The sequence below is a fragment of the Chroicocephalus ridibundus genome, chromosome 2 (genome assembly GCF_963924245.1).
Source record: "Chroicocephalus ridibundus chromosome 2, bChrRid1.1, whole genome shotgun sequence".
Classification (NCBI taxonomy): domain Eukaryota; kingdom Metazoa; phylum Chordata; class Aves; order Charadriiformes; family Laridae; genus Chroicocephalus; species Chroicocephalus ridibundus.
Genome location: NC_086285.1, coordinates 76,080,855 through 76,107,972, shown reverse-complemented (window position 1 = coordinate 76,107,972; position 27,118 = coordinate 76,080,855). Strand labels below are relative to the sequence as shown.

The 27,118-nt window shown below is 42.9% G+C and overlaps 1 protein-coding gene across 4 annotated transcripts in view; it reads left to right on the top strand.

Annotated features, from left to right (window-relative positions):
• The first annotated feature begins 484 nt into the window (after positions 1 to 484).
• DSP (desmoplakin) overlaps positions 485 to 27,118 on the top strand; it is a 38,753-nt gene continuing 12,119 nt past the window's right edge. For 2 of the 4 annotated variants that reach the window (XM_063325944.1, XM_063325942.1), the window contains exons 1-17: positions 485 to 984; positions 10,280 to 10,382; positions 12,101 to 12,249; positions 12,585 to 12,759; positions 15,437 to 15,565; positions 16,773 to 16,823; positions 17,830 to 17,991; positions 18,921 to 19,025; positions 20,263 to 20,358; positions 20,603 to 20,728; positions 21,161 to 21,313; positions 22,853 to 23,007; positions 23,413 to 23,539; positions 24,056 to 24,260; positions 24,775 to 24,992; positions 25,686 to 25,852; positions 26,186 to 26,324. In XM_063325944.1, coding sequence (XP_063182014.1) covers positions 791 to 984; positions 10,280 to 10,382; positions 12,101 to 12,249; positions 12,585 to 12,759; positions 15,437 to 15,565; positions 16,773 to 16,823; positions 17,830 to 17,991; positions 18,921 to 19,025; positions 20,263 to 20,358; positions 20,603 to 20,728; positions 21,161 to 21,313; positions 22,853 to 23,007; positions 23,413 to 23,539; positions 24,056 to 24,260; positions 24,775 to 24,992; positions 25,686 to 25,852; positions 26,186 to 26,324 — 2,454 coding nt within the window. In that variant the 5' untranslated portion in view covers positions 485 to 790. Of the gene's footprint in view, positions 985 to 4,258; positions 4,344 to 10,279; positions 10,383 to 12,100; positions 12,250 to 12,584; positions 12,760 to 15,436; positions 15,566 to 16,772; positions 16,824 to 17,829; positions 17,992 to 18,920; positions 19,026 to 20,262; positions 20,359 to 20,602; positions 20,729 to 21,160; positions 21,314 to 22,852; positions 23,008 to 23,412; positions 23,540 to 24,055; positions 24,261 to 24,774; positions 24,993 to 25,685; positions 25,853 to 26,185; positions 26,325 to 27,118 lie in introns of those variants that run through there. The other 2 variants (XM_063325943.1, XM_063325940.1) reach the window with 2 other exon arrangements.

Sequence of the window (27,118 nt, the reverse complement as noted above, 5' to 3'; positions counted from 1 at the left end):
TGCGGGGCAGGGAGAGATGGCTGCCAGCAGCGGACCGGACCCATCCTCGACGTAATGTCCCTTGTTTAACCGGCACTGCCTTGTTGAGGTGCCGGTTGCTTTCCAGAGCGACAGGAGGGTGCTGGCCGTCGTGGCCACCCCTGGTCCCGGCCGCCATCCCCGCAGCGCTCCCAGCCCTCAGGCCGGCCGCCCCATCCCCCGGGGCTCTGCGACAGCCCGGGGGGAAAGCGCCAGTCGAGAGGAGGTTTTTAATGGACTTCAACCCTCCATCGGGAACTTATGAGGGGAGTCCACGCACCACGGACGGTGGAAACACCGGTGGGAGGCTGAGAGAGGTGCCCGGGCGGACAGCGGGGAGCGGCACCGCCGGGACAGGGGTCGGGGCGGCGGGGAAACCTGAGGCGGCCGCCGAGGAGGCGCGGAGGGCGGCGGCGGCTCCACGCCCAGGAGCGCCGCTTAAAACCGACGCCGAAAGGTGTGGCTTCGCCTTTCCTCTGCCGGCGGGGAGGGGACGGGACAGGACAGGACAGGACCTCCGCTCTTGCCGCCGCCGCCCGCAGCCTCCGCCGCCCGCCGGTCCGCCACCGCGCACCGCGGCCTCCCCCTTCCCTGCCCTCCCCTCACCTGCGGGCCGGAGCTCGGCCCTTCCCCGTCCCTCGGCGGGCAGCGCGGCTGGGCCCTGCCGGGGGTGAATGCCTTTCCCCGCGTCGGGTCTGGGTCAGTTTCTCCTTCGCTTTCCCCTTCGTCCCCTCTCCCCCCGGGCGGCGGCCCCCCGCGCTCCCCCGCCGCCATGAGCGTCAACGGCGGCTCCCACCCGCGGATCAACACCCTGGGCCGGATGGCGCGGGCCGACTCGGGCACCGACCTGCGCTACGAGATGAGCTCCCATGTGGTGGGGGGCGGCGGCGGCGGCGGCACCCACACCCACAAGACCTACTACTACCAGAAGACCTACGGGGGGGACTACGCCTCCGACGGATACGGGTAGGTGCGGTCCGGGGGGAGCGGGCCACGGCCCCCGTCCCGGTGCCGGTCCCGGTCCCTCGGGCCTGCCTTCGAAGGGCTGTCGTCAGTCCACCCCCTTGTGTCCTAGGTGTGCCAGCTTGCAAGCCTTTCCTGTCCTCCCTGAGGAGACTAACTTCTAAAAAGGCTTTTAAACGCAAGCAAAGAACTTTTAATTTAAAAAAAAAAACAAAACAACAAACCAACCAAACAAAAACTTTTGGTGGGGACTCTCTGTGAAGAGAGCGAACAGGATAAAAAGCAGCAGGGTAGCCTCAGCGTCTCCCCTTTGCGCTCCGGGGTGTGAGTGCCGCTGTGCCGGTGGTACTGACCCAGCGGTTCTCTGCCGATGAACTCCCGCTTCGCACGGTGACGCACAGCAGGCCGTGCTGGGCTGAACTGCGTTACATCTCACACACCCAGGCTGTCCTCCCTGTCGGTTGCGTAACTAGGGCTAGGAAAAGATTTTAACTAATAAGAATGGCGCTCTCATTCATTTTTTTGAGTTTGTTTCTAGCTTGTGCAAGGCCCGGGAGTTTAAGGCCAGGATCTTTTATGATCCCTGACACTTGGTGGCTGGGGAGCAAAGATGCATTACCGGCAACATCAGTCTGCTTTCCTCCCCTCTTCCTCTTTAAATTCCTACTTGCCCTGTTGCTGCGAGCCCGGTCAAGATCCTGTAGGCAGGGTGCCGGCTGTGCATCCTGCTTTGGAGAACTCCTGCTGTCATGGATGCAGCTGTACCTGCAATCTGCGCAGATCAATTCCAGCAAAGACTTTTTGGAGCAAAGCTGTGCTATGAATGTATGAAAAATAAGTTCAGTGGTCATGAAGACTTCTCCATTAATCCCCTTGGCTGTGATTTCACGGGACTGAAAAGCAGACAGCACTTACTGTCACTGAAGGAAACAGCACTGGTGTGTGAATAAGGCACCTATACAAAACTATGCTGGTGATTACTCTTTTTTTACACATGGAATGGCTCGCTTAAACTTATTGGTCTAATTACTGATGCCACCAATTTAGGAATTTATTTGGAAGTGCTGTTGTATAATTTGTGATAGAATTTAAGCCCTGATTTTATGGATAGTACATCATGATTACATTGCAGAAGGATGAGAATTAAACATATATATTAAATAAACAGCAGATGAGAACAGGCAGGATTTGTTACATCAAGCAGATCTATAAATGACTGTAGAGAATCAGGATTACCCTAGAGAGCAGAGAGAGCTCCGTTTAGGTACGTCAGACCTCTTGCTAGAGGGCTGCTGAATGAAAGACAAAACTTGGATTCTACCCATTTTTTGTTTGTTACTTTGTCCAGTTCTTAGTTTCATTTCTTCATTTGATTTTCAGTTTGGTGCGTGCACAGGTAAATTAGTTAAGATGAATTGCAGCTACAACATGTCTCCTTACTATTACAGTAGTATGAGAATATCTATTTATTGCTATATAATTAGAACAGTTCAATACTTCACCATGGGAGAGTGCACATACTAGGACTCCAAAATGCCATCGCTGTGTTGCATTTGTGAGGCTTTGTTTTACTAGTGGTGCTCCGCTGGAAATACCTTCGCTGTTTACAAGAGACAGACATGAAAAATTAATGGCAGAACATGCTACTTCCTGGCTGTTCTCTTTTTCCAGACTTCATTCTGCTGCAACTATATTGGATTCACTAGAGTGACTTCCCTGTTACTCCTGACTTTCACTAGAGGAGAAATACCTTCCTTTAATTTAGCTTCCTTTGGCTTTTATTACATATTTTAAACCAGTCCATAGTTTGTTAGGACTGGTTTCTTTAGTGTTCAATAGTGGTGTAGCAAGAGTGGAAAGGACAGAACTGACCAAGAGGTTAACAACCTTATATCAATATCCTTTCATTTACTCTTTATAACATAATATTCATATATCCTTTTTGGGAAGGCATATCTGGCAAGGAGGTTGCAATGAAAGTTCTTGTTCACTTTATTGTGAGGTTTCTGCATGGAACTAAAGACCCTTGTTAATGAGATCAAAATACATATATATATGTATGTATATATTTCCATATTTTCTTTTATGTGAAAAGAGCTGACTATACAAAATACTAAGTATTTTTTTATTTTGCAAAACAATATGTGTGTTTGCACCTTACTGAGTTGCATAGCTTTATTTTTAACCAGTGCTGATTTGAAATAAAATGTGTCCGGAAATACAAAATGAGGGTTTTGTTGACAGTTAAGGAAAAAAGCAGTAGTGCCTGATTTTGCATATGCGCTGCATGCAGAAAATCCACTAAATCCTGTGCATGTTGTGCTTGCAGGATCAGGGCCATCATCTGTGGAATTGGTTTTAATAATTGAGTTCAGCCTGGTATCTTCTGTGCCAAAGTTTAGTGGCAATTACTGAACTTACAAAACTGAGGCTTCTTTTTCCAATGGGGAAGATCACTGTACCTTTATTTTAAATGCAGTAGGATTCAACTTAGGGTCTAGTCTTGTAAGTTTTGGGGCGTATTCTGCCAAACAAGTCTGTGCTGAGCATTACATTACTCACAGAGCAATATAAGACGCTCCCTGCCCGTAGGGCTCAGCAAGGTGCTTTTACAACATTCCTGGTTTCTTCTGGCTTGGGAACTCAGGATGAGCTTGGCCCTGAGTACAGATACTCAGCTTGACAGTGAGTCACACGCTCCTAAACTGCCAATTCATCAGTCAAATATTTATCAATGTCTTCGCCATGGAGAGATAAAATCTGGTACACTGTGAGAGAAGGAAAAAAATGGCAAGTTGTGCACTTTTAGTTGTCATTGCTGAGATTAGGGGAAAAAAATAGCGTAGGATTCATGGCCACCATGTGATATGTTGCTCAGAAAATAAATTAATTTATGCAATTTTTGGTTAAGGATTAATGTAACTTCTGTGCTCTGAGTTAGAAGAAGAGTTAGCCATTCACATCCCGTGCCCTGACATTACTTTCAGGGACTCACAGACAAGGTCAACTTGCAGAAAACAGTTTCAAAGTTGCATTTTTTGCCCTTCCCATCAGCCTCGCAGGGGGTTGCAGGGTCCCAGCCCAGTGGAGTCGTGGTGGGGCTGGCATGGAAATGTCCTCTTTGAACTCCGCTGTCACAGCCTTTTGTTGGGGGGGAAAAACTGCCTGGTGACAAAAGAAAACATGGGCAGACAGAGAGGGAGGGAGGAATGTGTCTGAACTGCTGCTGAGTACTTGCCACGCCGGCAGAGCCTGTGCCGTGCTCGAGCTGGCCAAGAAATGAGTCTTGGCAAGAGCTGGTGACACTGCTATGCCATGAGAAGAAAGCCAGACTGTACCTTTCCCAGCTCACCTTGTCATAGGTATGTGTGTGAGATTTCAAGCGAGGTACCTTTGCAGGCCTGAAAGCCTCCGTCAGGCAAGGGATTTGTTGCATTTGGAGCAGCTGCTCTCCGGCAGAGGTGTATCTCCATGGTCCTGGTTGGACCCTGCATTCGGCACCTCCCTCTCCCAGAGCTGGAGGTGGGAGAGGCAGCGTGTCTGCAACCTGCTGCACCGGGCAGGGATGGCCTTTAGAAACTTGCCGTTGCTGCTCGTGATTAATAATAGTGGGAAAAAGTGCAAGGATTTTCTGCATATAGGTGTGGCAGGAACCCTTGTGAAACCCTGCTTGCTCTGAAGGCACTTGGCCTTAGGGGTCTTAAGATTTCTCTAGCGACTCTTAAATTTTTTGCACGTTTCTAATGGTAGTTAGAGCCTGATCATGCAAGATGCAGACATCTTCTGAGGTTTCCTGTCATCGTGCCTTAGTCTATGTGCATACTCGGCGGATGGGGCTAGTTTGTCGAGGCCGTGGTGTGCCAGAAGTGATCCTAGTAAGAGCAGAGACATATGGGAAGAACTCAGTTACGAACCTCTCAATGATTTCTGACACTTGCATTCACCTTCTTTTGGGGCGGGAGCGGGGTGGAACCCCCTGTGTTAGAGTATTTTAATTTCTGGTTATATTCTAATGGATATTGTGATTTGTACTTTTTGCCGGTGTATGACTGTGCGTTTTCAGGGGCACGCATACCCAAGTGGCAGGCGGTGGCAGATGGGCGGTGGTTTAGTCCCGTGGTGTGTGCAGGCTGTGTGTGCTGGGAATGGAGATTCCAGGTCAGGTTTTTCTTCTAACTTGCCTACTCTGGGCATACCAGGTAATCCCTTGATGAATCTATTGCTTGTTCAAACAAGTTTGTGTGCATGCAGGGGGGAAGAAAAAAAAGAAAAAGAAGTGCTATTGTTTTGCTCTCAGTGTTGAGTTATGGGAGTCGCTCAATGCTTTGGATCTGCAAAAAGACCTTTTTTAAAGCTTCCTTTACTTTTTGAATGAAAAAGAAAAAAAGCTTTGAATTTTTAAAAGTCTAAATGTTTTGTGGAGGAGTCAGAAAACTTAAAAAGGATTATTCTAATTTGGTCTAAATTGGATCTTTGGGCCAAGAGTGTTCCCCTTTGTGCTTCCAAAGCTTTAAGGAGCTGTGAAGGCTCCGCAGAGCTGCTGGATGTGCTTCTGGGTGTCTCCTTTGCCCTGCTTCTGTAGACGCTAATCGCCCCCCCGGATAACACAGCAGCCTCTTGATGTGTACTAATAAAGGCAGAAGCCAGAGCTGTCTCCAGGTTGCAGGCATTTATGCTGGGGGTGTGCAGGTCTTCAGCAGCAGGAGGCAAATGAGAAAGCAGAAGGGAGCTGGCTTTCTTCCTTGCCCCTCAGGTCCTGCAGTAATGACAACTTGGCTGGGCCTTTAAGGGTGCAAGTTGAGTATTTACAGAGGATATATCATTTATTCAAAATGTATCACTTAGGAAATCTTTCCACTGCTTGAATAAAGTCAGTGGGGCAGCAGCCAGCCCTGCTGTGTTCCAGGGACGTGGGCACAGTTGGGTTTGCTGTGTCTGTCTCAACTCTTGTAACTCATTGTATGGGCTCGGGAGTGTTTCTCAGTCCCGTTTATGAAAAGCAGGAATAGTTATTCCTTGTTTCTGTAGAGCTGGGGGTCTCGTGAGGATCACTGGTACTGCTTAACAGTTAGGTGCGGTCCTAGTCCAGAAACTGCGGATTCATCAGTAAGGAGGTGTCTGAGTTTAGCTCAGGTGGGGTGTATTGTAGCAAGGAGGTGTTGTCTGAGCTACCATCCTGCCCAAAGCCCGGTGGCAGCAGGGCTTGGGCTGCTTCTCATTTCTCTGGGAGAGCAAGAGCGCAGTATAGCACGTGAGCAATGTATTCTGCCTTGGCATGCAGCAAGCAGGGTGGCTCCTGTACAGAATGATGACAATGTCAGGGTGCCGTGGCTTTCCTAGGATTCTTCTGGCAGTAGAGAAATACAGGGCTACATTTTAAAGTCCCAAATAAAAGTGATTCTTCTGTGTTTTGAAGTTTTCTCATAACTTTAAAACAAAGACACTAGCCACCTTTGTTTTCCTTTGTTGCTTTAATAGTTAATGACTATTAAAACTAAGTAATTTTAATAAAGAGTTCAGTTTAATAGTATCTTTTTGAAATTCATGAGTTGCCTTCCAAATAAGTGTCTTGGTCTAAAATTTTGAGTTGTAGGGACAAATAGGTAGTTAAGTTCTGAAGCAGTCTGGGCTGTTTCACTGGGCACTGTTCTTCAGGGTTTACAAAACCAAAGCAGTACAGCAAATAGTCAGATTCTTGCAAGTGCATGTATTTATTAGTAGGAGTCTGTGCACTCTTGTGTTACAAGTCGTGATAAAGGACCAAGCTCCAGTTCTTTCCCTTTCTGCTGGAATGGTTGAAAACATACACTCTATTTACAGAGGTGTAGTAAAACAAAGGAAAAACCTGTCCATATTTTCACTGTGTGGTGTGCCTACAGTGTTTGGTGCAGCAGGATCCTATTCACAGGTTCGAGCTTTAGATGCTGCCAGGGTTCAAATCAAGTCAAATTGTCATCATAGCAGCAGTAGTTGTTACAATGACCAAACATTACTTTAAGCTCATTCAGTTTGATGTAAACAAAATCAGAGGAAGGAAGAGAGACATTGACCAAATACCATCTGCAGTACTCCATTTAATCTGTGTCCTGTGAGGATTGTTGGAGTCGTACATCTTTGAGGGACATAAATGTGTGTTTATATATAATCGAGGTTACGTGGTTGTAACCTAGCTTCATTCTTGCCTCCACGGTAAGATGCCATGTAGCATGTTCCAGGGTTTAGGGTTTGTCTCGGTTTCTTTAGTCCGTTTTTTTTTTCCTTATGCCATTGTGTTGGATATGGTTTTCCTTTGGCTGGCTGTTTTCCTTCTGCCTCAAGGTTGGATGTCTGCTTACTGTGCATTGGGGTTTCTGCTTTGATCTACCCCTTCCCATTAAAGGCTTGTTGGCTTCAGTAAGAGGAATATTACACCAAGGGCCTTTGAAACTGCTTATGAAATACTCTACTGTCACATGGGTGAAAAGTATTGAAGATGTGTCCATGTGAGATCATGCTAATGCCATCTGTGGTATCAACCGGTATATGTTGAGGCATTGGCTTGCTATGTATCTCTATTTTCTAATTTCAGAAGTTGATTTATGCCCTTCTTGACTGAGTTTGTACAGCTAAATCCTCTTCGGAGGTGAAGTCTTTGAGTCCTGTTGACTTGGTGGAGCTATGCCATCAAACATGAGCTCCAGTACCTGTGTCTGCTGTCTCTGGGTATGCCCCATAACCCATGTTAGCTGTTTGGTCAGCTGATGGATTTGAAAGCCACTATCTCTTCCAGTGTCACCAACTGCCTCTAACAGGCCACTACCTTTTCATGTGTTATCCTAGTATTGTTCTCAGTATTTTGACTAGCAAAACAGTTAGTTGTTTAACAACAAAACTGACATCCAAGGTGTGAAAGGCAGCATTGATGAAATAGTGTGCTCTTTTTTGGTTTCAGTTTGTGTTGCTCCAGCCTCTGCCATTATTTGGTTATGTCTTTTTCTATTAGATTGGAGAGCCTTAAATGCTTGCTGCTTTCTTCTTGTGAAGGTCCCCGTGAACTGTAAACAAGTAACTTCTAGATCTTCATTTGAAGATCTATATAGGGTACGCTTAAGCCTCCCACTTCAAGGCATCTGCTTCCGCCTTTGAAATAGTTTTGTGCATCTATATGAAATCGTATTCAGTTTTCCAACTTTTTTAGTATTTGGACAATAATTCTGGATGTGGTATTCTAACATTATTGGGATGAACACAAAATACTTGTAATTCTACTTTTTCTATCTCTTAAATTGTTTTTTATTTATTTGAAAAGAGCTTTTCTTCACAATTTCTTAGTGTGTTAACTGTGACAGCCATTGTTTAGACCTTCTCTCAGAGTGAAGTATATGTCTTTGAGGTCAGTGAAGTTACAGTGAAGCCAGTGGAGATACTCTGATTTATTACAGTAGAAGTGTGGTCCCCCTCTATAGATCTTCTGGCTTTAATGGATATCCAGCATTTATAGCTGTCAGGAGATGATTGAAAAAGTGATTGAAGAAAAAATACTCTTCTGATGTTCTAAAAAGAGAAAATTGCTTGGAAGGTTCCTCTCTCTTCTTTATTATGTTTCATTCATGAAAATAATTGTGAGTATAATTAAATGCAAATTTTAGATGGAGTCAGATACTTCTAGATCCAAACACAACAGCGATGCCTAAGGAGAAGGAATGATTTAGAAAAGGAAGCTGATGGGAAGCCTGGCACAAAATCAGACCCATATGTTATTTTTCACAATTGTTTTCTTTAAGCTGTTTCCAAGATATACGGGGGTGCATAGCACAGTAGAGCACAGCGTTTGTGCAGCCAAAGGGTCACACCGCAGGCCAGGAGTTGTGTGTGCACGGCTTGTTTTAAGTCACCCAATGATTCTGCAGTCCTCTCTCTGTCTTTGAGGGTCTGCTCCCTGGTATTAGGGGAAGCTGGTGAAAAGTTGCTCAAACTTTTTCCACTTGTTCAAGAAGACTTAATAGGAGAATGGCAGGCTGCTGAAGCACCAGCTGCACACACAGAAGAGCTCTTAAAAATATACTGTTGAACGTTTCTCACCACTGCAGTGATTTTCCCAAGGGTAGCCCTGACGAGTTTTTTACATTGTCACATTTCCTTTTGTGAAGGGTGATCAGAGTCTGTTGAAGTCAGTAGAAAGATTTCCATTGAATCCATACGACTTGCTGGCTCTGAGCTGGACAGGTTTGCACTGATAGTCTTTTTGATGTTTGTGTTGTATGGAAGGTTTGGGCCTTTAGTGATTTGTAATGGAAAAGGTTACCTACCATGAGCACAGGAGTTAGAAAACGAGGCAGGGCTTGGAAGTGTCTCAGTTTCTTACTGTCTCTTAGTAGTGGTTTATTTTAGTTTCACTGGCAAGTGCTTTGGTTTGGGAGCTGCCTGGGCTTGCTTGGGAGCTCTGATTCCATCAGCAAGGAATGGTTCCTTGCTTGAAGCACCTCACCCACATTCAACTAGCAGTGGCTCGCTTTGGTGGCTGAATCCCAAACGCTGGAAAAGCAACCTTCTGGCAGTATGGATGCAGTAGATTATGTGCAAGACAACAGTAATGACCCCATTATCTGTCTTGGCTTTTTCCCCTACTAGTGTTTTTGCTTCTAGAGTTTTACTTGGAACTCACAAACTCCCATTTTATTTCTTTGTAAGAAAGCATGTCCTTTAACTCCAGGGCCTACATCTGTTTTTGTAGTAGCTTGTGCATCTTGCAGTTCTTTCTTAAGACACTGCACTAGCTTCATGCATTTCTGCTGATAAAAGGGCTCCTTCTATGCTTGTATGGACGTGTGTTCTCATGCGCTTGTGTAGCAGAGTATCCTACTTTCCTTTTATGCTCTGACATTCGATGGCTGGTGTGGTAAGATGCAAAGGCTATGTTCTAATATATTGACTTTAACAAAGATCGTGAATAATTCATTCTCACTGTAATTCTGCAAAAGTTTTGTCTATCAAAGCCACAGATACCCATACTGGAAGAAGAACTTTCTCCTTTATGGCATGCTGGTTTCCATCTTCTACTCTACCCTGTGGCAAAGTCAGTTCACGCCTGCTGTTACAGAATTATAAAGTGGCTCTGCCATCGCGGAATCGGCATTAAAACTTCACAGTGCAGTAAAGCAGGAGGGCCAGATAAAGCGTGTATGTCTCTGTGAAGCTAAATGAGATGGATTATTTCGTGTAACTTCCCATAGCTTTTCCAAATTTGTGTTTCTCGTGTCTCTTCAAAACGGGTGATTACTCTGTACTTACTTCGTCTCCTTCTTCTCCCCCACAACAGTCAGAATGGGACCTGTACAGTGTCCAGACGCCAGAACACCATCCAGGAGCTTTTGCAAAACTGTTCGGATTGCCTGATGCGAGCTGAGCTCATAGTACAACCCGTGAGTGCTCCTTGTTCTTCTTATCAAAAGTGATTATGAATATTACAGGGAATGAATGCTGCATTGTTATCTGGACTCACAGGCTCTGCTTCTTCATCTCCTTTCGCCCCTTTCGGCTGTTTGTGTGAGGCAACTGGGAGTAGAATAGCGCGCTGCCTTCCTAGGTCTCACTCCTCTGTCTGCACTCAGTGTTCAGTAAAACTGATTGAAAGGCATCTGATTAAGAAAAGGGGGACTTCTTGATTTTTAAAAAAAAACAAAACAAAAAACCACCCTTCAAACAGATTCTACTGCATCTTATTTTCCAACTTTAGATCAAGGCCACTGTCAGTGTAAACAGCTGTTAATAATGTTATGACCACTTATAATCTCTTAGTGTGTCCTGTAGAATATCGTCATCATTTTCTGGGCCATAAAGAACCTGAACCACCACAGGAAAAACTTTCATTAGGTTTATTTTATTTTTCTAGATTATTCCTGAAGAATTATATGAAACTACATTAAAATATTCTTGACTGTTTCATCCCAAACGCATAGAGATGATCTTTGCTATATGCTGCACCGATATAAATCCATAGTGCCTGAGGGTGGGTTACTCTTTGACACTAGATTCGGTCCTGGCGAATGTGGGATGTCCCCTCTTCTGGCTGAAGTCAGAGGAGGGGCAGGGTGGTGAGTGCATCCTCAAGAAAACCCCATTTGCAGTTCTGGCAGTAGATGTGATTTAATGCGCACTTTTGGTCCCTCTGTGGACACAAAATTAGTTCAGGAATGAACTCTGTGGTTAGCAGTTCATTTCCTTTTCAGAGATACAGCACGTGTGAGCATGTTTATATAAAAATCAATGCCAGAGCAAATACTGCCTCTTGTGAAGGATTAATATTATTCCATTGAAGTTAAAAGAAAGTGATGTTTTGCTCCATCTTGATGCCACAGCATGCATTGCTTACTTTTTTTTCTTCTTTTCTTTCTGAGGGACGAAGTAATGAGGTCCATCAACATTTTATTTCAAAATAAAATCACAGCTGTGTTGTGTTTTGTCCAGCATGGCTGTGTCAGTATAGGATGAGACCAAAAAAGTCCTGTCTTCCTGCTTGAAGCATCATGACCATACTGTGGTCCACTGCACTGAGAGGGTGCATGCAGAATTTGCGTAGACTTTGGGTGGTAAGGTGTTATGCAAATATGACTGGACATGGAGCTGGTCCCAGGCAGACAGGGTGCAGTCTACATTTTTGCAGGGGAGGAGCAATGTCTGTAAGTCTTAGCACCTCAGAGAAACCTCTGAAAAATCAGGAGCAATATCCACCAACTCCCGCTGGGACTGAGTGTTTGCTTCTTGCCCTCTAAACACCAAAGCATAAGGTCTTAAAAGCTTAGCACACTGTGCAAAGCCTTGGCTCTGGTGAAACAAACATCAGTCAGGGTGTGCTGTTCTTTATGGAAAGGTTTGGTTGGTATTGTGTTTTAATAATTTTCTATTGTATTTTATTTGTAATAAGGACTTTCCAATGACTGTGGATCCTTTGTTGACTGGCCTTCTGCCAGTTAAAACTGGCAATCAGAGACCCAGCAGTTGAAATCTATCATGCTTCTTAAAAATAATTGGTCCCTATAGCATCTCTCTTAAAACAAGTATGCTGAAGCTTGGGTGATGAATATTTACTTTAATCTCCCATCTCTCTCTCTCTCTTTTTGGTTTTTTTGTTTTTTTTTAGGAATTGAAATATGGGGATGGTGTCCAGATTCGAGGGAACAGAGATCTGGAAGAGTGTTTTGCGCAGGCAAATGACCAAATGGATATCCTGGATGGGCTGATCAGAGAGATGAGGCAGATGGGCCAACCCTGTGAAATGTATCAGAAAAGGTATTGCCAGGGAAGGGCTGGGGAAGGGAATGTGGCTGATAGAAGTTTGTGGTGTCTAAAGTGCACACCTTCTCTGGTGTTGCAGGATGTGACAGAAGTCAGTCGTGTTTGTTTGGGGCATGCTAACATGGAGAAGGGCCCTGCAGTAACATATTTCTTACATAATTTCACACCTTGCTTGTCCCCATGAAATTTTAAATATATTTTTCCCACAGCCTGTGTTTTCAGCACTTTGTTTTGAGTACCTGGTGGTCCAGTGGGAGAGATGAATTGAGTTGTTTCCATGTTTTCTGGTTGTTTTCCTCATAGGCGCTTACTGGTTCCTTCCCTTTCAGGCTGCTTCAACTTCAAGAGCAAATGCGTGCCCTGTACAAAGCCATCAGTGTTCCCCGCGCCAGGAGGGCCAGCTCCAAAGGTGGTGGTTGCTTCTCCTCTCAGAGTGGCTCAGGATGGGATGAGTACACGAAACGTGTCACAAGTGAATGTTTAAACTGGATGAGGCAGCAGAAGGTAAATCTGTGCAAAACCCAGAGACAAGGCTAAGACCTGGTGTTGTTTATGAACGTCACCTCACATGCAGTAACGTTTTGGGTGCCAGCAGAAAATTAAAAGTATACTTTAATGCTCATATATTATTCTAAGTTACTCATTTTATTTTTTTTAATTGCAGGATTGTACATGTATTGAGTTTCCACTGAAATGTGAACATGAATTTGGGGTTGTCTTTTGCAGAGGAAAAAGTGTGGAAGTTAGATTTGAAAGCTAAATAAGACCCAGATGTTAACATCACAAAAGACATTGGCATGTTTGCGTTAGAGATTATTACGCTCAATATTTCCTTCCTTTCTTCCACAGATTTCCTTTACGATTCGTATTTATCTTAACCCTTTACACAGAGAGGACCAGCTTCACAGATTTAACCACTGTCCAGTATTTTACAGTTGTTCTCTCCCTCTAATCTAACCTTATCATAGTGGGAGCCAGAAGGTAGAGCCGATTGCCCCAGGACTTGATCTTCAGAAGTCACTGCTGAAATAGCAAATTCAGCATTTTCGCATGTGTCTGTTGCATGCGCAGAATAGATTGCCTGTGCACAGCTGTTGATGATGTAACCTGGAGTAGGAAACACATGTTGAGAGCCTGTAGCCTGTTTTTGTGCATCTGAAGTGAAAGTTGTGTGTTTGTGGGTGGACAGCCCTTTCTGAGAGACAGGTATGGAGGATGGAACAAGTTGGCTGAAGTTATACTTTGCAGATGCCTTGTAAACTGAAAAATTGCATTATTTTTATCTCTCTTTATTAGGCTGTTGCTTAGTGATCCTGTCATTGTTATCTGCATATGGTGTTTGCCAGGTGGCTGCTATGCAAACCAGATGAGGAGGGGAGAGCTCTGTACAGTTCCCATACTTTTATGTGAGTGCTAGTCATAGTCTAGTCTTTCAGTGCCCTCCCATAGCGTGGCATGCTTTGGAGGAAGAAGGGGAAGTGGAGATGGACTCCTTGAGTGATAACGTGTATAAGCATCGTGCCAGGAGAGCAACAGCAGATATGGTCACTCTACACACACTGTGGGAGAGCGAGCTAATCGTCAGACCTGCCACGGTTTGAGGAGTGATGTTGGACAGACACTGGGCATGCTTCCAGTGATGAAAGACTGCGAACATGCTGCACCTCCCAAAGACGCCACGTGACATCCTGCTCAGACACCCCCAGCTGAGCACAGGGACCATAAGCAAGTGCTTTATAGATGTGTTCCCACACAAAAGCTCCTGTGAAAGTAAAAGGCTTGCTCACTCTCCCTTCTTCAATCCCTAAGGCAAAGCTGATGTGGGGCCAGGAAGCACTTAGCTCCCTGTTCAGCTTTTGAGTTTTCTTAGGGAAAACTTATTTTGAACTTTCCACCATGCCTCTTCCCACCGTGCTGTGTCTCATTACCTGCTCACATTGGGGCCATGATAATGTTTCTCCTAGTAACATGATAAGATGTGGGAAAAAGGTCTGAGCAACTGTGGCTTTCTGCTGCTGTTTTTGTGTTTTCTGTCCGGATGGTTCGCTGACAGGAGAATCAGGTGATAGGAGGGTCGGTCAAATTTCCAGTGCAGAGCTAAGAAAAGTGCAGTGATATCCAGACAGCCTTTGTTCATGTGCTGGCAGCCAGCCAGGACTGCTGCTGTTGCTACAGACTCTTTTGACTGTTTAAATATAATTATAAGGGTCAAAGTCCTGTAACTTTTAGATGGCTGAATGCAAAATGGTTTTATTTCTTGGATCATTTTCAACACTGCCTTTGAACCCCTACGCTTGAGCATGGTTTGGGCTTTATTGTCGTCTGTTGACTCACAGAGATTTGGCTCCAGGCCGGTAATTACCAAATTGGGTCCCAACCCAAGATTAAGATGCCTATTTCTTTACTGTGCGCGTGCGCAGGCAGGCATTCAGACAGACATGGAGTGTGTCTTTACAGCATAAAAGCTGATTTGGAGTTTGAGGAACTGAATTGTGAACTCAGTGGCTTTTAATATTTCAAAATAATGAAACAAGGAACTGCAGTCAGATAGTTTTCGAGTTAGTAATTATCCAGGGGTATTACTGTTTTTCAAAGGCTGTTACTAGAGACTTTCACTCGGCATCCTACAATAAGTGTTGCCAAAATGCGAGACAAAAAACATGTTCTATAATCATTTCAGATTATCTTCTGTTTTTTCATTTAGTTTGACTGCATTTAACTGAAGTTATTGGAGTTTACATGAGAGTAATTAAAATGAAAATGCGGTGTACTGGGCTACTGAACTTTACTCTGGGATTTTCAGATTAATTGCATGAGTAGCATTGTTTGATAAAGTCATAATTTGTTTTCAGAGTGATAAGAATGTAACTGTACTGTAGAACGTAAAAGAATAGTTTGGTCCAAAGAAAACAAATGAAAATACACTACTGAGTCTGCTTCATCTAGTCTAATTTTAAGCAACTTAAATATTTTCCCTACTTTGTTTCTTCTACTTTGGGAGCCTGTCACACGGTTGAAATTATGACAATTTTAAGAAATTGTAACCCCCTATTCTGAACTTTCCTTTGTTCAGTTTTACTCTCTACTGCATAGTCACGTTTGCTTCAGTTCAATTCCTTTATGCTCTGATTTAGATAATAATGTTGTAAATGAAAGTACAAATACTGTTTCTTTCTCCTAGGCTGAAATGGAGCTAGTGAAATGGGGGTTTGATGCAGCATCCATTGAGCAACAAATTGGTGACCATAGGAGGACTCACAATGCCATTGGAGACTATCGCTGGCACCTGGACAAAGTCAAAACAGATCTGGTAATCACTGTCTTCCCTTACACGTTGCTTAGTCTAGATCTATATCATTGGCTCGCTGGTGTTTCGCTACAAAAAGGAAATCTGAATAGCACAGCTTCTCTTCAGGAAGCACCGGTGTCATGTTAGCAACCACTTTAAACCCTAATATTTATTATTTCATGATTATTTTGTGTTCTGCTTCTTTCCCAGAATTTTAAAAAGAAAAATTAGTTGCTATTTAACATTTTGTTGATGTGTACCAAGGCTGGCAAATAAATATTGCAACACTTTTTGTGGGAAGAATGGCTAAGAATGATTATTCTCACTTTCTGTCTAGCTACATTAAAACAAGAAAGTGGAAAGGATAAGGTGGGTGCTTAGATACAGCCTTGAATAATGAGGGAATTTCTGTGAAAAGTTCCAAAATTCTGGGCTAAGCTTAGAGCTTTTCTAGGTGTGGGGTTTTTCATGGATTTTTTTTTCCCCCTCTGAGGCTTCTGTTTTCCCCTGGATTTTGTGATTGGAATAAAGATGACACTGAAAATGTGGTGGCTAACTTTCTCTCCTATCAGCCCAGCAGCTAGGTATAGGCATAGGAGAAAGGAGGCGTACTTCATTCCCATTCTTCTTTTTTGTTAATTGCTCACACACACAGGAGGAGAGGGAGTTGTACCTAAAGAAAAGGCACTCCATTCTGAAGCTCTGATCTCTCAGCCAAACTGAAGAGTGGAAGGGGTATTAGTCCCTTTTCCTTTCTGCTTCAAATAGGAAAGGTGATAGTCTGGTCCTACGGAATACCAGTTCCAAGGTTGTGCATGTTCCCAGCCATAGAAATGGGAATAAAAATTGGAACCTCCTGCTCACATTGTAGTTTATACTACTTCATAATCTCCAAAGCTAGCTCTAGGATGAGCGGGTTCCCCACAGCTGTCTAGGAGTTTGGTATAGAAAGAGATCCAATTTCAGGAACTCTTCTGGTATTATAGGGGTTATGGGCAACCTTGTTTATGTACTAAGCATCCCTGAGGGAAGTAAGTTTGTCCAAGCCTTGGTTTTACACTTCTTGTGGTGCTCCAGTGGTGCAGATCTGCTACTCACCTGTCTCTTACAGGCATTTGCAGGTTACCAGCTGCAGTTATAACATTATGATACTGATACTGTAAAGAAAACTATCAGCAAATAGGCAACTTGTAAAAGGCTCACTAAATATTTGCTGTCTCTATTTCAGCGGGAGAAGGCTGCGGTTCATCAGCTGGAGGAAGAATATGAAGGACTTTTGGTGAGCATGAGATGTATTCATTTCTGAAAGGCTCTATGATGAATGCTCTTTTTGCTTTATTAACACCCATGTGATAGTCAAGGGACACCTCAGGTTTCAACAGAGTTACAGATACATATTTAAATAATTCTATTAAGCAGTAAACTGGCAGTGCTTTGTAGTTTCTATAAGGTTCAGTTGGAGTCATGAACTTGAAATTAATTCATTACCTGGTATATAATTGACTTACCCTCACAAGGAAGTTTCTAGTTTGCACCTGGTGAAGGGATTTGGTCACTTAAGCAGGTGAAGAGTAGAACTCTACCTCCTTAATGGGAGTAAATGTAGTGATGAAGTTAGTCTATAGATGAAGCTTAAAAAGTTACTCAAATGTGGGATTGGAACCAAATTCTGTGTGGGGCTGTGCATCTTCTCCACTGTGGATCTTCGTGTGAAATACAGTGAGAATCTTGTGCAAATGGTAGATTCAGCCCTTGGAATTGGAAGCTGATTCCTGTACACATGTCAAGCAACAGGATATGTATCGTGATGTGAGGACAGAGAAGGAATCTTTTTAAGAAGTGTCATCTGTGCAAACAGCGCTGCTACAACATCAAGGATGTACTATGAGCAGCAAATGCAAGTAAAAGGGATGTTAAATGTTCAGACATTTCTTGTATTTTCCCCCATGCCTTTTTGCTTGCCTGCTTACATGTCTGCTACACTTGTGTCTGAAATGACTTTCGTCAGCTTCTGACTTCAGGTTCCCGTTGTTCTATAAATCGAGACACATTGTCCACTGTCCATTGCCAGCACGTTCCATAGTTCTATAAACCCAGGCACACTATCTGTTGTCCATTGCCAACAGGTTTTATAGATGTGTGGTTTTCACTGTTAGGTTATTTAAAAAAAAAAAAAAAAAAGGACGTACTGTGCTCTTGGCTTTCCCTTCACCACTCAGCAGAGGCTGGGTGTGTTTATGTGTATTTCTGTGTTTATGGCTTCTCATTTTTGGAATTCCTTGCAGAAATACTCCTTTGAGAGAATGGATCAGCTCCGTCAATTCCAGAACCTCATCCAAGCCACCAGCAGAGAGATCATGTGGATCAATGACTGTGAGGAAGAGGAGCTTCTCTACGACTGGAGTGACAGGAACACTGACATCTCCAGGAAGCAGGAGGCCTTCTCTGTAAGACAGCTCAACCTCCCCATGCTTTCCATGGGCCCTCTTTTGGGATAGTGGGGGAGGAACAGTTTCCCAGGACAGATGTTTCTTCACTCTTTCAAAGTTCCTGGGATTTTTATCAATGCTTTTGGATTAAGAAGTACTGTGTGACAGCCTTTTGAGTCAAGATCGGACATCTACTGGAAGGTTGTGCTCCCGTTCAACCAGTTGCCATGGTTTCTTTTGACTTTGGAAGCTGGCTTTATCAGTACTGTCTGCTGTGGAATAGTAATCACACATAGCTTGTGAACACAGTCATTATGTTGGCATGCTAAACTAAGGGACTTGAATCAAGCAGTTTCATTCTCTCCACAATTTAATCAAGCAGTTTAATTGTGTAGGGGCCAGAGGGTCCCTGTATTTGGCCCTGGTTGTCTGTCACCAGGAGGTAGAGCTATACCAGAGGGAACTGCTGTCTTTCTCTGACGGTTTTGCCAGCAGCACATTGAGCGCACAGTCAGAGGTAGTTTGCAACTGCTCCCTGTCTTCTGTGGGCACATAGGGAAGTTGAGCATGTGCGTTTCTTTAACCAATATTAGTGCTGATCAGCAAATTGAAAAGGGAATGAAAGTTCACACTATTAAGGAGGTAATTTTTTTTTTTTTTTAGTTCAGTTGTTCTGGATGTTGCAAGATGCAGTCATTTTTACTGCCATCATTCTTAGGAAAGGCAGCACTTGGGATGCTTTGCTCTGTGAAGCGTCAAGCCTAGAGACTAGAACTGAGATGATTATACCTTCTTTGATTCTACTGTCTTCATAATTAACTTCAGTACACTGAATAGAATTACTATGTACTGTTAGCAGGGATAATTTTACATTATCACATCTATCTGGAAAATCTTAAGCAGCATATGTTTGGGGGCTTGTTTAAAGCTGTCTTTTGGTTGTTTAGAAACGCATGAGTGAACTGGAGCTCAAAGAAAAAGAACTCAACAAGCTGAAGCAAGAAAGTGACCAGCTAGTGCTCAACCAGCATCCTGCTTCAGACAAAATCGAGGTGAGTTAGACTTTGTGTGATTTCACTTGCTCCATTATTGCTATATGGGAAAAGTTCTCAGTGAAAGTCCACAAATTAAATGCTGCATTTGGACGTGAGAAGGGTTTGCCTGCCAAAAAGCATGTCCATTTTCAAGCAGTTGTATAAGCTGCTCTAACAAATGTTACTGCCTTCCTCTACAAACCTAGCCGCAACAACTGCAGGCTTCTGAAAAGCAATGGGGAGAGCTCACATATTGCTATCAAATTTGATTATAGGTGCATGTAAAAATTAATACAAAGCTTAGGGAGTTGCCTGAGTGTATTGAAATTGCTGTATCTTGTTTGAGTTGACTACAGTGGAGCAGAATTTATAGTGGGCAGGCATGTCATTCTTCTGCTATCTTAGTAGGCATATTTTGAAGAATGACACACCCTTTGAGGGTTTATATTTAATCCAGGTGCAAATACTTTCTGTAACTGAAATTCATAGTGCATTTCTACAGCTTAGCCAAGACATTTCTGCTTTCACAGCTTGGTGTACATTTACTGTTCAATTAGAGAGGCAATTTGGAAAATCTCATTTTATTAGGAAATGCTGTAGTTGTTTTAGTTTTAAAGAGTGCATGAGAACCCTGAAACTGAAAGAAGCTTATAGAAGAAAACCCAAACAAACAAGTCCCTTCTGCTTTTCAGTGTATTTACTTTTGTCAACTGTTATCTTGTTGTGTAATATCACCTTTCATATTTCTTCTGTGGTCAGTTTCTGCCTTAAAGGAAAGATTCTTGTAAGCTCCAGCAATGAAGTAAAAGTCGTGTGTAATTTTCACAAGAATATATGAGGACTACTTGAGAAGTTTGAATTTAAAAGTAGCTATCATTACAAAATCATGTTTGACAGTGTTCCTTGGAAGAACATGACAATTTGCAGTTTAAATATTTTTGATTTGCACTACTGTTTGTGCATTTTCCCCCTTTTTGTTCATGCACTTCAGGCTTTATGCTGATCAAACAAAATTCAAGTCACGAACAAATTTCTTTTTGCATCCCACAAGCAGGTATTTAACTGTTTTTGCTTAGGTAGATGCTTAGAATTTGGGGAACTATTTGCATGAATTACATTATTCTGGTGTGCATGAATTTATTTTAGCAGATTTTTCATTTGCATTTATGTGGAGCATAAATAGTTCTGCTTGAGTCTAGGTACGGAGAGCAATCAGCGTGGTGGTTTGAGTTCTGTCTATTACTATTTTTGTTAGGCCTACATGGATACATTACAAACCCAGTGGAGCTGGATTCTTCAGATCACCAAGTGCATTGATGTTCATCTGAAAGAGAATGCAGCTTACTTTCAGGTGAGTAGTGATGTGGAGAATTCACACTACTTTTGTTAAAAGTGTGAATCTCATCATAGATTTTTTTTTTTTGTACCAAAATTTTTCTAAATCTGTGCACAATGCGTAACACACTGTTACCATACTGTAAATGCTAACATTCTGCCAGATGTGAACTGGGATTTCTCATGAAAGGAATCCGTTGATTTTCATCAGACATTTTTAAGAGCTCTGTACAACTGAAATTACAACTTTTCTCCTGTAGTTCTTTGAAGAGGCCCAAGCCACTGAGTGCTACCTGAAAAACTTACAAGACTCCATCAGAAAGAAGTTCATCTGTGATAAGAGTATGTCACTGCAGTGTTTGTTGGAGCAGATCAAAGAGCTGGAGGTATTGTCACACCCACCTGACAGGTTGTGTTCTGCTTTTCGTGGAAATCAGTTGCCCTCTTCAAATACCCAATGTAAACCCAGTTGTACGGCAACGTTTATATACAGGACTGTATGAACTTGAAACCATAAGGGTATATTCCTGCCCATTTCTTAGGAAAGTCTACAAATGGGTCAGTGTTATTTTAATTTGTGTAATACTGTTTGGGAACTCTGACTGCTTTTTAAATCTGTAATGAGCTCAATGAATTCCCAAGTTTCTGACATGCTGAATGTCATCCTACAATTCCAAATTGAATATACTGGAGGAAAAATGGTCAGTGATGTAAAAGGGCAGTTGATGAAGTCAGGTTTGAGAGTGTAGTTACTACTCTTTTTTTGCTGGCAAATTCTTTTTAGAATGAAATTTCTAACATACAGTTAATCTTTGCAGAATGAACGAGAGAGAATTCTTGAATACAAGAGGCAAGTGCAGAGTTTGGTGAATAAATCCAAGAAGATTGTGCAGCTGAAGCCACGTAACCCAGACTACCGGAGTAACAAGCCCATTATCCTCAAGGCTCTGTGTGACTACAAACAGGATCTGGTACTGTATCCCTTTTTGGCTGATAATGAATATCATGTAAACTAGAACATGGCAAATGATTTGGTAAACAAACTGTTGAGCTGATAGGTGGAACCCCTTTATCTGCTTTTGGTCAGCATTTACATTTCTTGTATGAAAAAGCTCTGACTTTCATGCAATTATGAATAAACAGGCTAGGTTCTGGTTGGTTAGTAAGTTTGGTCAAAATGATTATTATTAGTCTGTTAAACAGCATTAACATTCATCGTTCAAATTAGCAAAGAAAAGTTGCATTGATAATTGGGTTAAGATTGTTATATGGATACTTCCCAGCATCTACCCCTTTTGGCGATTGCTCACTCTTCCAGTGTCCCTCTGAGTCTTTAGTTCAAGACTGCATCTAACAAAAGATGAGGAAATGTACAATAAGTCACTGGTATTCTGAGTTTTTTCCTGGATGGAGTATGAAATTGATGGTCATGGTTTTTTTCTTTTCAGTACTGGGGCTGCCTTGCTTTATTTCTTGTTTGGTTTTGTTTTTTTTTCCTTAGTCTGCTTAGATGCATTTTCTGCTTAAGTGCTCTTTCTCTTTACTGGTTCCCAATTATCCAGTTTTCCTGTTCTGTTACCTGTAAAACTTGTTTTACCCGATTCACTAGGTTGCCATCCTGCAGTGACCAGTAATCGACCACTGTGATTTGTGTTTATGATCTGGGGTTTCTGCTATCCACTCTCTCTGTGATCTTCCATACCATGTTTTATTCGAGAGTCACAGAAGTTCAGCCCACACAGAGTAATGACTTGTTGTTACTATCAGCAGAGCTAAACAAATTTAGGCAGTGGTTACCTGACTACTTGGCAATTGCTTTTAGAGTTAAGCATACTAAATTCTGCTCAGGTAAAGGTAAGCCCAGACAAGTCTGGAGCCCCTGCATGGTCAGGTCAATGCCAAGCCTGTGGCCTTTTACTAGTTCTGTCAAAAATCTATCTGCTGGCTGTAGAGGTGTGATGGAAGGAAAGAGTCCCGTCAAGATAAATGACAGGAGGAGCTTCCCCCTCTCCATGTGAGTGGGTTGTAACCTGCACCATGGCCACACCCATGGATGCAGAGCATCAGGATTTCTGGTGGCTGGGGCTAGTGGATCTAGTTCTGTTGCACTCTTTCATAGTCTCTTCACAAATATGGATGCAGCAGCAAGCATCCTTATGTCTCCAGCTCGCTGGCTTACAGCTGTACATGTTTGCGTAGCTTGCTATGACCATGCATCCACATTCAGCCCTCGATGCTTGTCATGGCAAGCCCCGAGTCTGATGATCAGCCAGACTGACAACTGCTCAGAGTGTTCTGTGGCTCCCACTTGGTTTTCTTCACATGAAAACCAGATTCAGGGAAAAGAGGTTGATCTCTTGCCCCGGTATGAAGCCAAGATGCACACCCAGACCTGGCAGCTGGGAAGGAGTCCCACTTCTGTGATCTAGATGCATCGGCCTTGTCTGTCTCTCCTAGAAACCCCATCTTAGTTAACTAAAGAAAAAAATGTTGTTCTGTGTTCCTTACAGAAAACGGTGCGCAAAGGAGATGAATGTATCCTGAAAGACAATAACGAGCGCAGCAAGTGGCTGGTGACTGGCCCTGGAGGAGTGGATATGCTGGTGCCATCTGTTAGTCTTATCATCCCACCCCCAAATCCGTTAGCAGTGGATCTTGCTACCAAGTGAGTTGCTGCCTGGATTTGGACATCTGCCACTGGGAGTAGATAGAAGAATTCGCTTAAAATAGCAACCAACCGCAAAATCTGTTCTATACCTTGATCAGAGTGGCCCCACACTTTATTATAAGGGTGGGGGATTAGGGACCAGAGCCTGGACTTGAAGAAATTCACTTCAGTGAAGCTTGCCGGGATTTAGACTGGGATCTAAAAATATATAAAACTTAACTTTTACAAGGTTGTTCTCATCTCTAATAATGAAAAGTCATGGATAAATTAATTTACAAGATTTTTTTCTAGTAGAGAAAAAGCCTTTACACACTCCACATCTGGTGGATGTTTCTTGGGATGTTTTGTAGCTATGCTACAAGGACAAACGTTTTGACCATGAAATTTCTTTTCTCATCTCAGAATTGAGCAGTACTATGAAGCTATTTTAGCTTTGTGGAACCAGCTGTATATCAACATGAAGAGCCTGGTATCTTGGCATTATTGTATGATTGACATTGAGAAAATCAGAGCGATGACTATTGCCAAGGTAAGACTCCAGCTGGCCTTACCTGTAGACCAGGGACATCCATGACCTGATCTCTGCTGTCCTGAACAGTGCTTGTTGTGTCCTGTGCAGATGTATGTTCTGCAAAACCGTGGGCCTTCCTTTTGCTGGGTTGCACGGTTACATATGGAAGTTGAGGTTTTATTAAAGGAGAAGCTTTCACATTCAAACTTATAGGGGTAAATGGGAAGATTAGCCAAGGGGATTTATTACATACTTGCTGTACTTGTTCCCACCCATGCAAGGGCATGGATAGGCAGAGTAAGAGGTAGAATTTCAAACTATTCTGAAATGGCTATAACAAGAGTAGATTAGGTCAGAGGGCAGGCACTTCTAGCACTGTACTTTTAGAGGCAGCCCCTGGGTAGGTTTTATTCTAAAATGTGATCCCTTTGGTTTTTTTCTCTAGGGGTATTAGCTTGTTCCTTAATGATTAACTAGTCATAAGCTTTCCCCAGTTGCTTCTTTTTTTCAAATTTCTCTTATTCCTCATTTCAGCTGAAAACAATGCGTAAGGAAGATTACCAAAAAATAATAACTGACCTGGAGATCCATTATCAAGAATTCCTAAGGAACAGCCAAGGCTCAGAGATGTTTGGCGATGAAGACAAACGAAAGATGCAGACTCAGTTCACTGATGCTCAGAAGCACTACCAAACCTTGATTATACAACTGCCCAACCAACCACGGCAGCCACAAACAGGTTTGTCATCCTCCTGATTTTTGTAGAGATTGTACTGCTTGGGTTTCTTTGTTTAGGGGATGGTGGTGCATTCTTTTTGTGTGAAAATGTTCTCATAAACACATGAATGGAAACATGTTCAAGAATTGTATTGCTGTCTCCCAACATAACACAATGGGCCCTGTGCAGGGAAGAGTATATTTTGTTCTTCCTTCCTGGGGCGTGAATCTGGGAATAGTCCTCTGAAGTTCATAGAACTTGCTGGGAAAATGAGGATAATTTGTTATGTTTTCATCTGTTATGTTTTCAATTATTAGGAAGCAAAACCTCACTGCTGCATTTGAGGAAACAAGTTTCTCTTTTTGTGAAGGGGAGATTTCATTACTTGAAACAGCTGCATAAGGGCCCAGATCTTCTACCTGTTCTCAGTTCTACAGATCAAATCACTGCTTAGGTCACTTTGGCCCTGCATTGGCTTTCTATGTGTTGGTGCTCAGTTCTCTGGCAGTTGACATGTACCCAATTCATTTTACAGTGGTCCCAACTGAAACCTGTCCTGTGGGTTCCTCAAACACCATTATTGTTAATGAGAGAAACCGAGAACATGAGAAGCAAGAGGCCTGGCTGCTGATGGAGCTTCAGAAACTTCGGCGTCAGATTGAAGCTTCTGAGATTCGGATGGTTCAAAGAGCTCCTCTTGGAGTGGATCAAGGGGCTATGCATGACTTTTCAGTCAGAATAAAGGATTTAGAGGTAACTGTGGATGCTTTTCTTTGAGTATCTGAAGCTCAGTATGACTCTGTGCTGCAGAGCATGTTGCAGTTGTATTTCTGATCAGCTGGGAAAGACACACATCCCAAGCAGAAAATTCTCAATTGGAAGCTAACCATGATGATTTGGATTGGAGTTTAGCTCTTATGTAGAAAAAGTTGACTCTTGGATTTTGGAAGTCAAATTCTGTCAGGCAAAGAATACGGAAAGCCTGATGTCAAGTCAACATGAGCTCATGTTAAGCCTCACCAGGTTAAAGCACTATTAATATCCTTTTGCACGGACTGGAGAGTGAAAATCAGTAAGAAAAGAGAACGGGTTCAGTGTATGAAAAATTCCCCTGAGGCGATGAGGTTGCAAAGGTCTTAAGAGCAACAGGACCTTGGCATGTCTACTGAGTGCAGTAGGCAGCTGGCAGTAAGGTGCTTTGTTTTCAAGAGAGCTGTTTCAGAGTGGATGAGGTGCTCAAAAAGAGGTATTGCCTGTTGTGGACTGTGCAAAAAAGAAACCGCCCAATGTTACCTTGAAGAAAGCAAGCTCAGGCACTGCTTCAGTCCTCAGTCAAGCTGGTTAGGTAACAGCAGACTATTTGGGTAAGGAGACCAATTGTATATGTGCTGTAGAATGATCATTCAGCCATCAAAAATGTGTAAATCAGGCGTTCTCTTTCCTTAGGGTGTGCAGAATGACTCTCAAATAATGGCTGAAACCCTCAATAAGCATAAGGACTTGCTGCCTAACTTCAGAGGCTGTGAAAAGTATGTGTACTTGCAGTCAGAGATAAACGCCCTATTTCAAAAACTGGAAAATATTAATGGTGTTTCTGCTGGCTACTTAGACAGGTAAGAAAATTGAGGTTATAGCAATAAATCATTTACTTTCTTCCATAATTCTTAGTCTAGAAATCTGCGTTTTGTTACCAGTAGTGTAAAATTGCACCTTCTTTCCTACAAATGCTGTACATGTGGGTAGAAACAGACACTTATGTGAATTTCTTCCCTTTTCTGGAAGACTTTAAAAAAAAAAAAAAAACAACCAAAAACTGAGGATCATGGGTATCACTGAAATTTCTTCTGTATTATCTATCCTCTTTAAATAATGATCTGCAATTAATTAGAAATACCACCTTTCCTGGCCCAGTCCATAACAAATTTGTCTTGTATTATTTATTTTAGCTTGAATGCACTGAGGTGTCTGCTCCAGATTATTCTGCAAACAGAAGATGTGATCAGAGTTTTTGAAGTCAGACTCTCTGAAGAGGAGACTGTTCCCTTGGATCTCGATAAAGTGGAGGCTTATCGGGCTTGTCTGAAGGTGAGAGGCCAAGACTCAAGGACACAGCAAGGCAAAATTAATAGCTGTCAGCTGGGTGAAAACGTTCTGAAACCACAGGAGACAGAAACGCTGATCCTGTCATATTTTATGACATAGACATACAATGCTTTTGCAAATTATTGGAAGGAGTTTATGGGATACTGCTTCCATCCCCTGGTTGTTGCTGCCCCCACAGAAAAGCCAGTGGCATGGAAGATCTCCATTTCAACACAAAGTGTTTATTTGTATCACTTAAGAAGCTAGATTTGAAGGCAATACCCCCTTTCTTGCAAAAAAGGCTTGTTGATTGCCCTTCTTGTCATCTAGTTGTAAGAAGTAAATCTGAGTGTTATTGTGTGTTCTGTTTTGCCATAGAGCCCATTTCAAATCTTATAGTGAGAACTATCCATCCTGTACAAGGGGAGAAGGCAAAGGATAACTGCTTTGCTGAGCACAAAGTTTGCTTTATGTGGCATCAAGCTGGTCCTTTTATGCACTGAATGCCTTTGGGAGAATAGGGACTCTCTTATTCTTTCCTGTTCTCAGGTGTAGTAGGGAAAAAGCGTGTAGGTGGCACAAATGGAGCACAACCAGGTTACCTTTTTATTACGTTAAATGAGGGCTGCAGTTCAGTTGTTGGGAGTTGTTCTTAGCTGGTGTAAATTTGAGCTACACACAAAAAAATAATGCTTGAGCACATTATTGAAGGATGCAGTCATCCCTGTGACTGGGTGATGTGAGGCAGCCCACTGCCTGCACTGTATATGCTATTTGATTATACCCCATAGTATGCC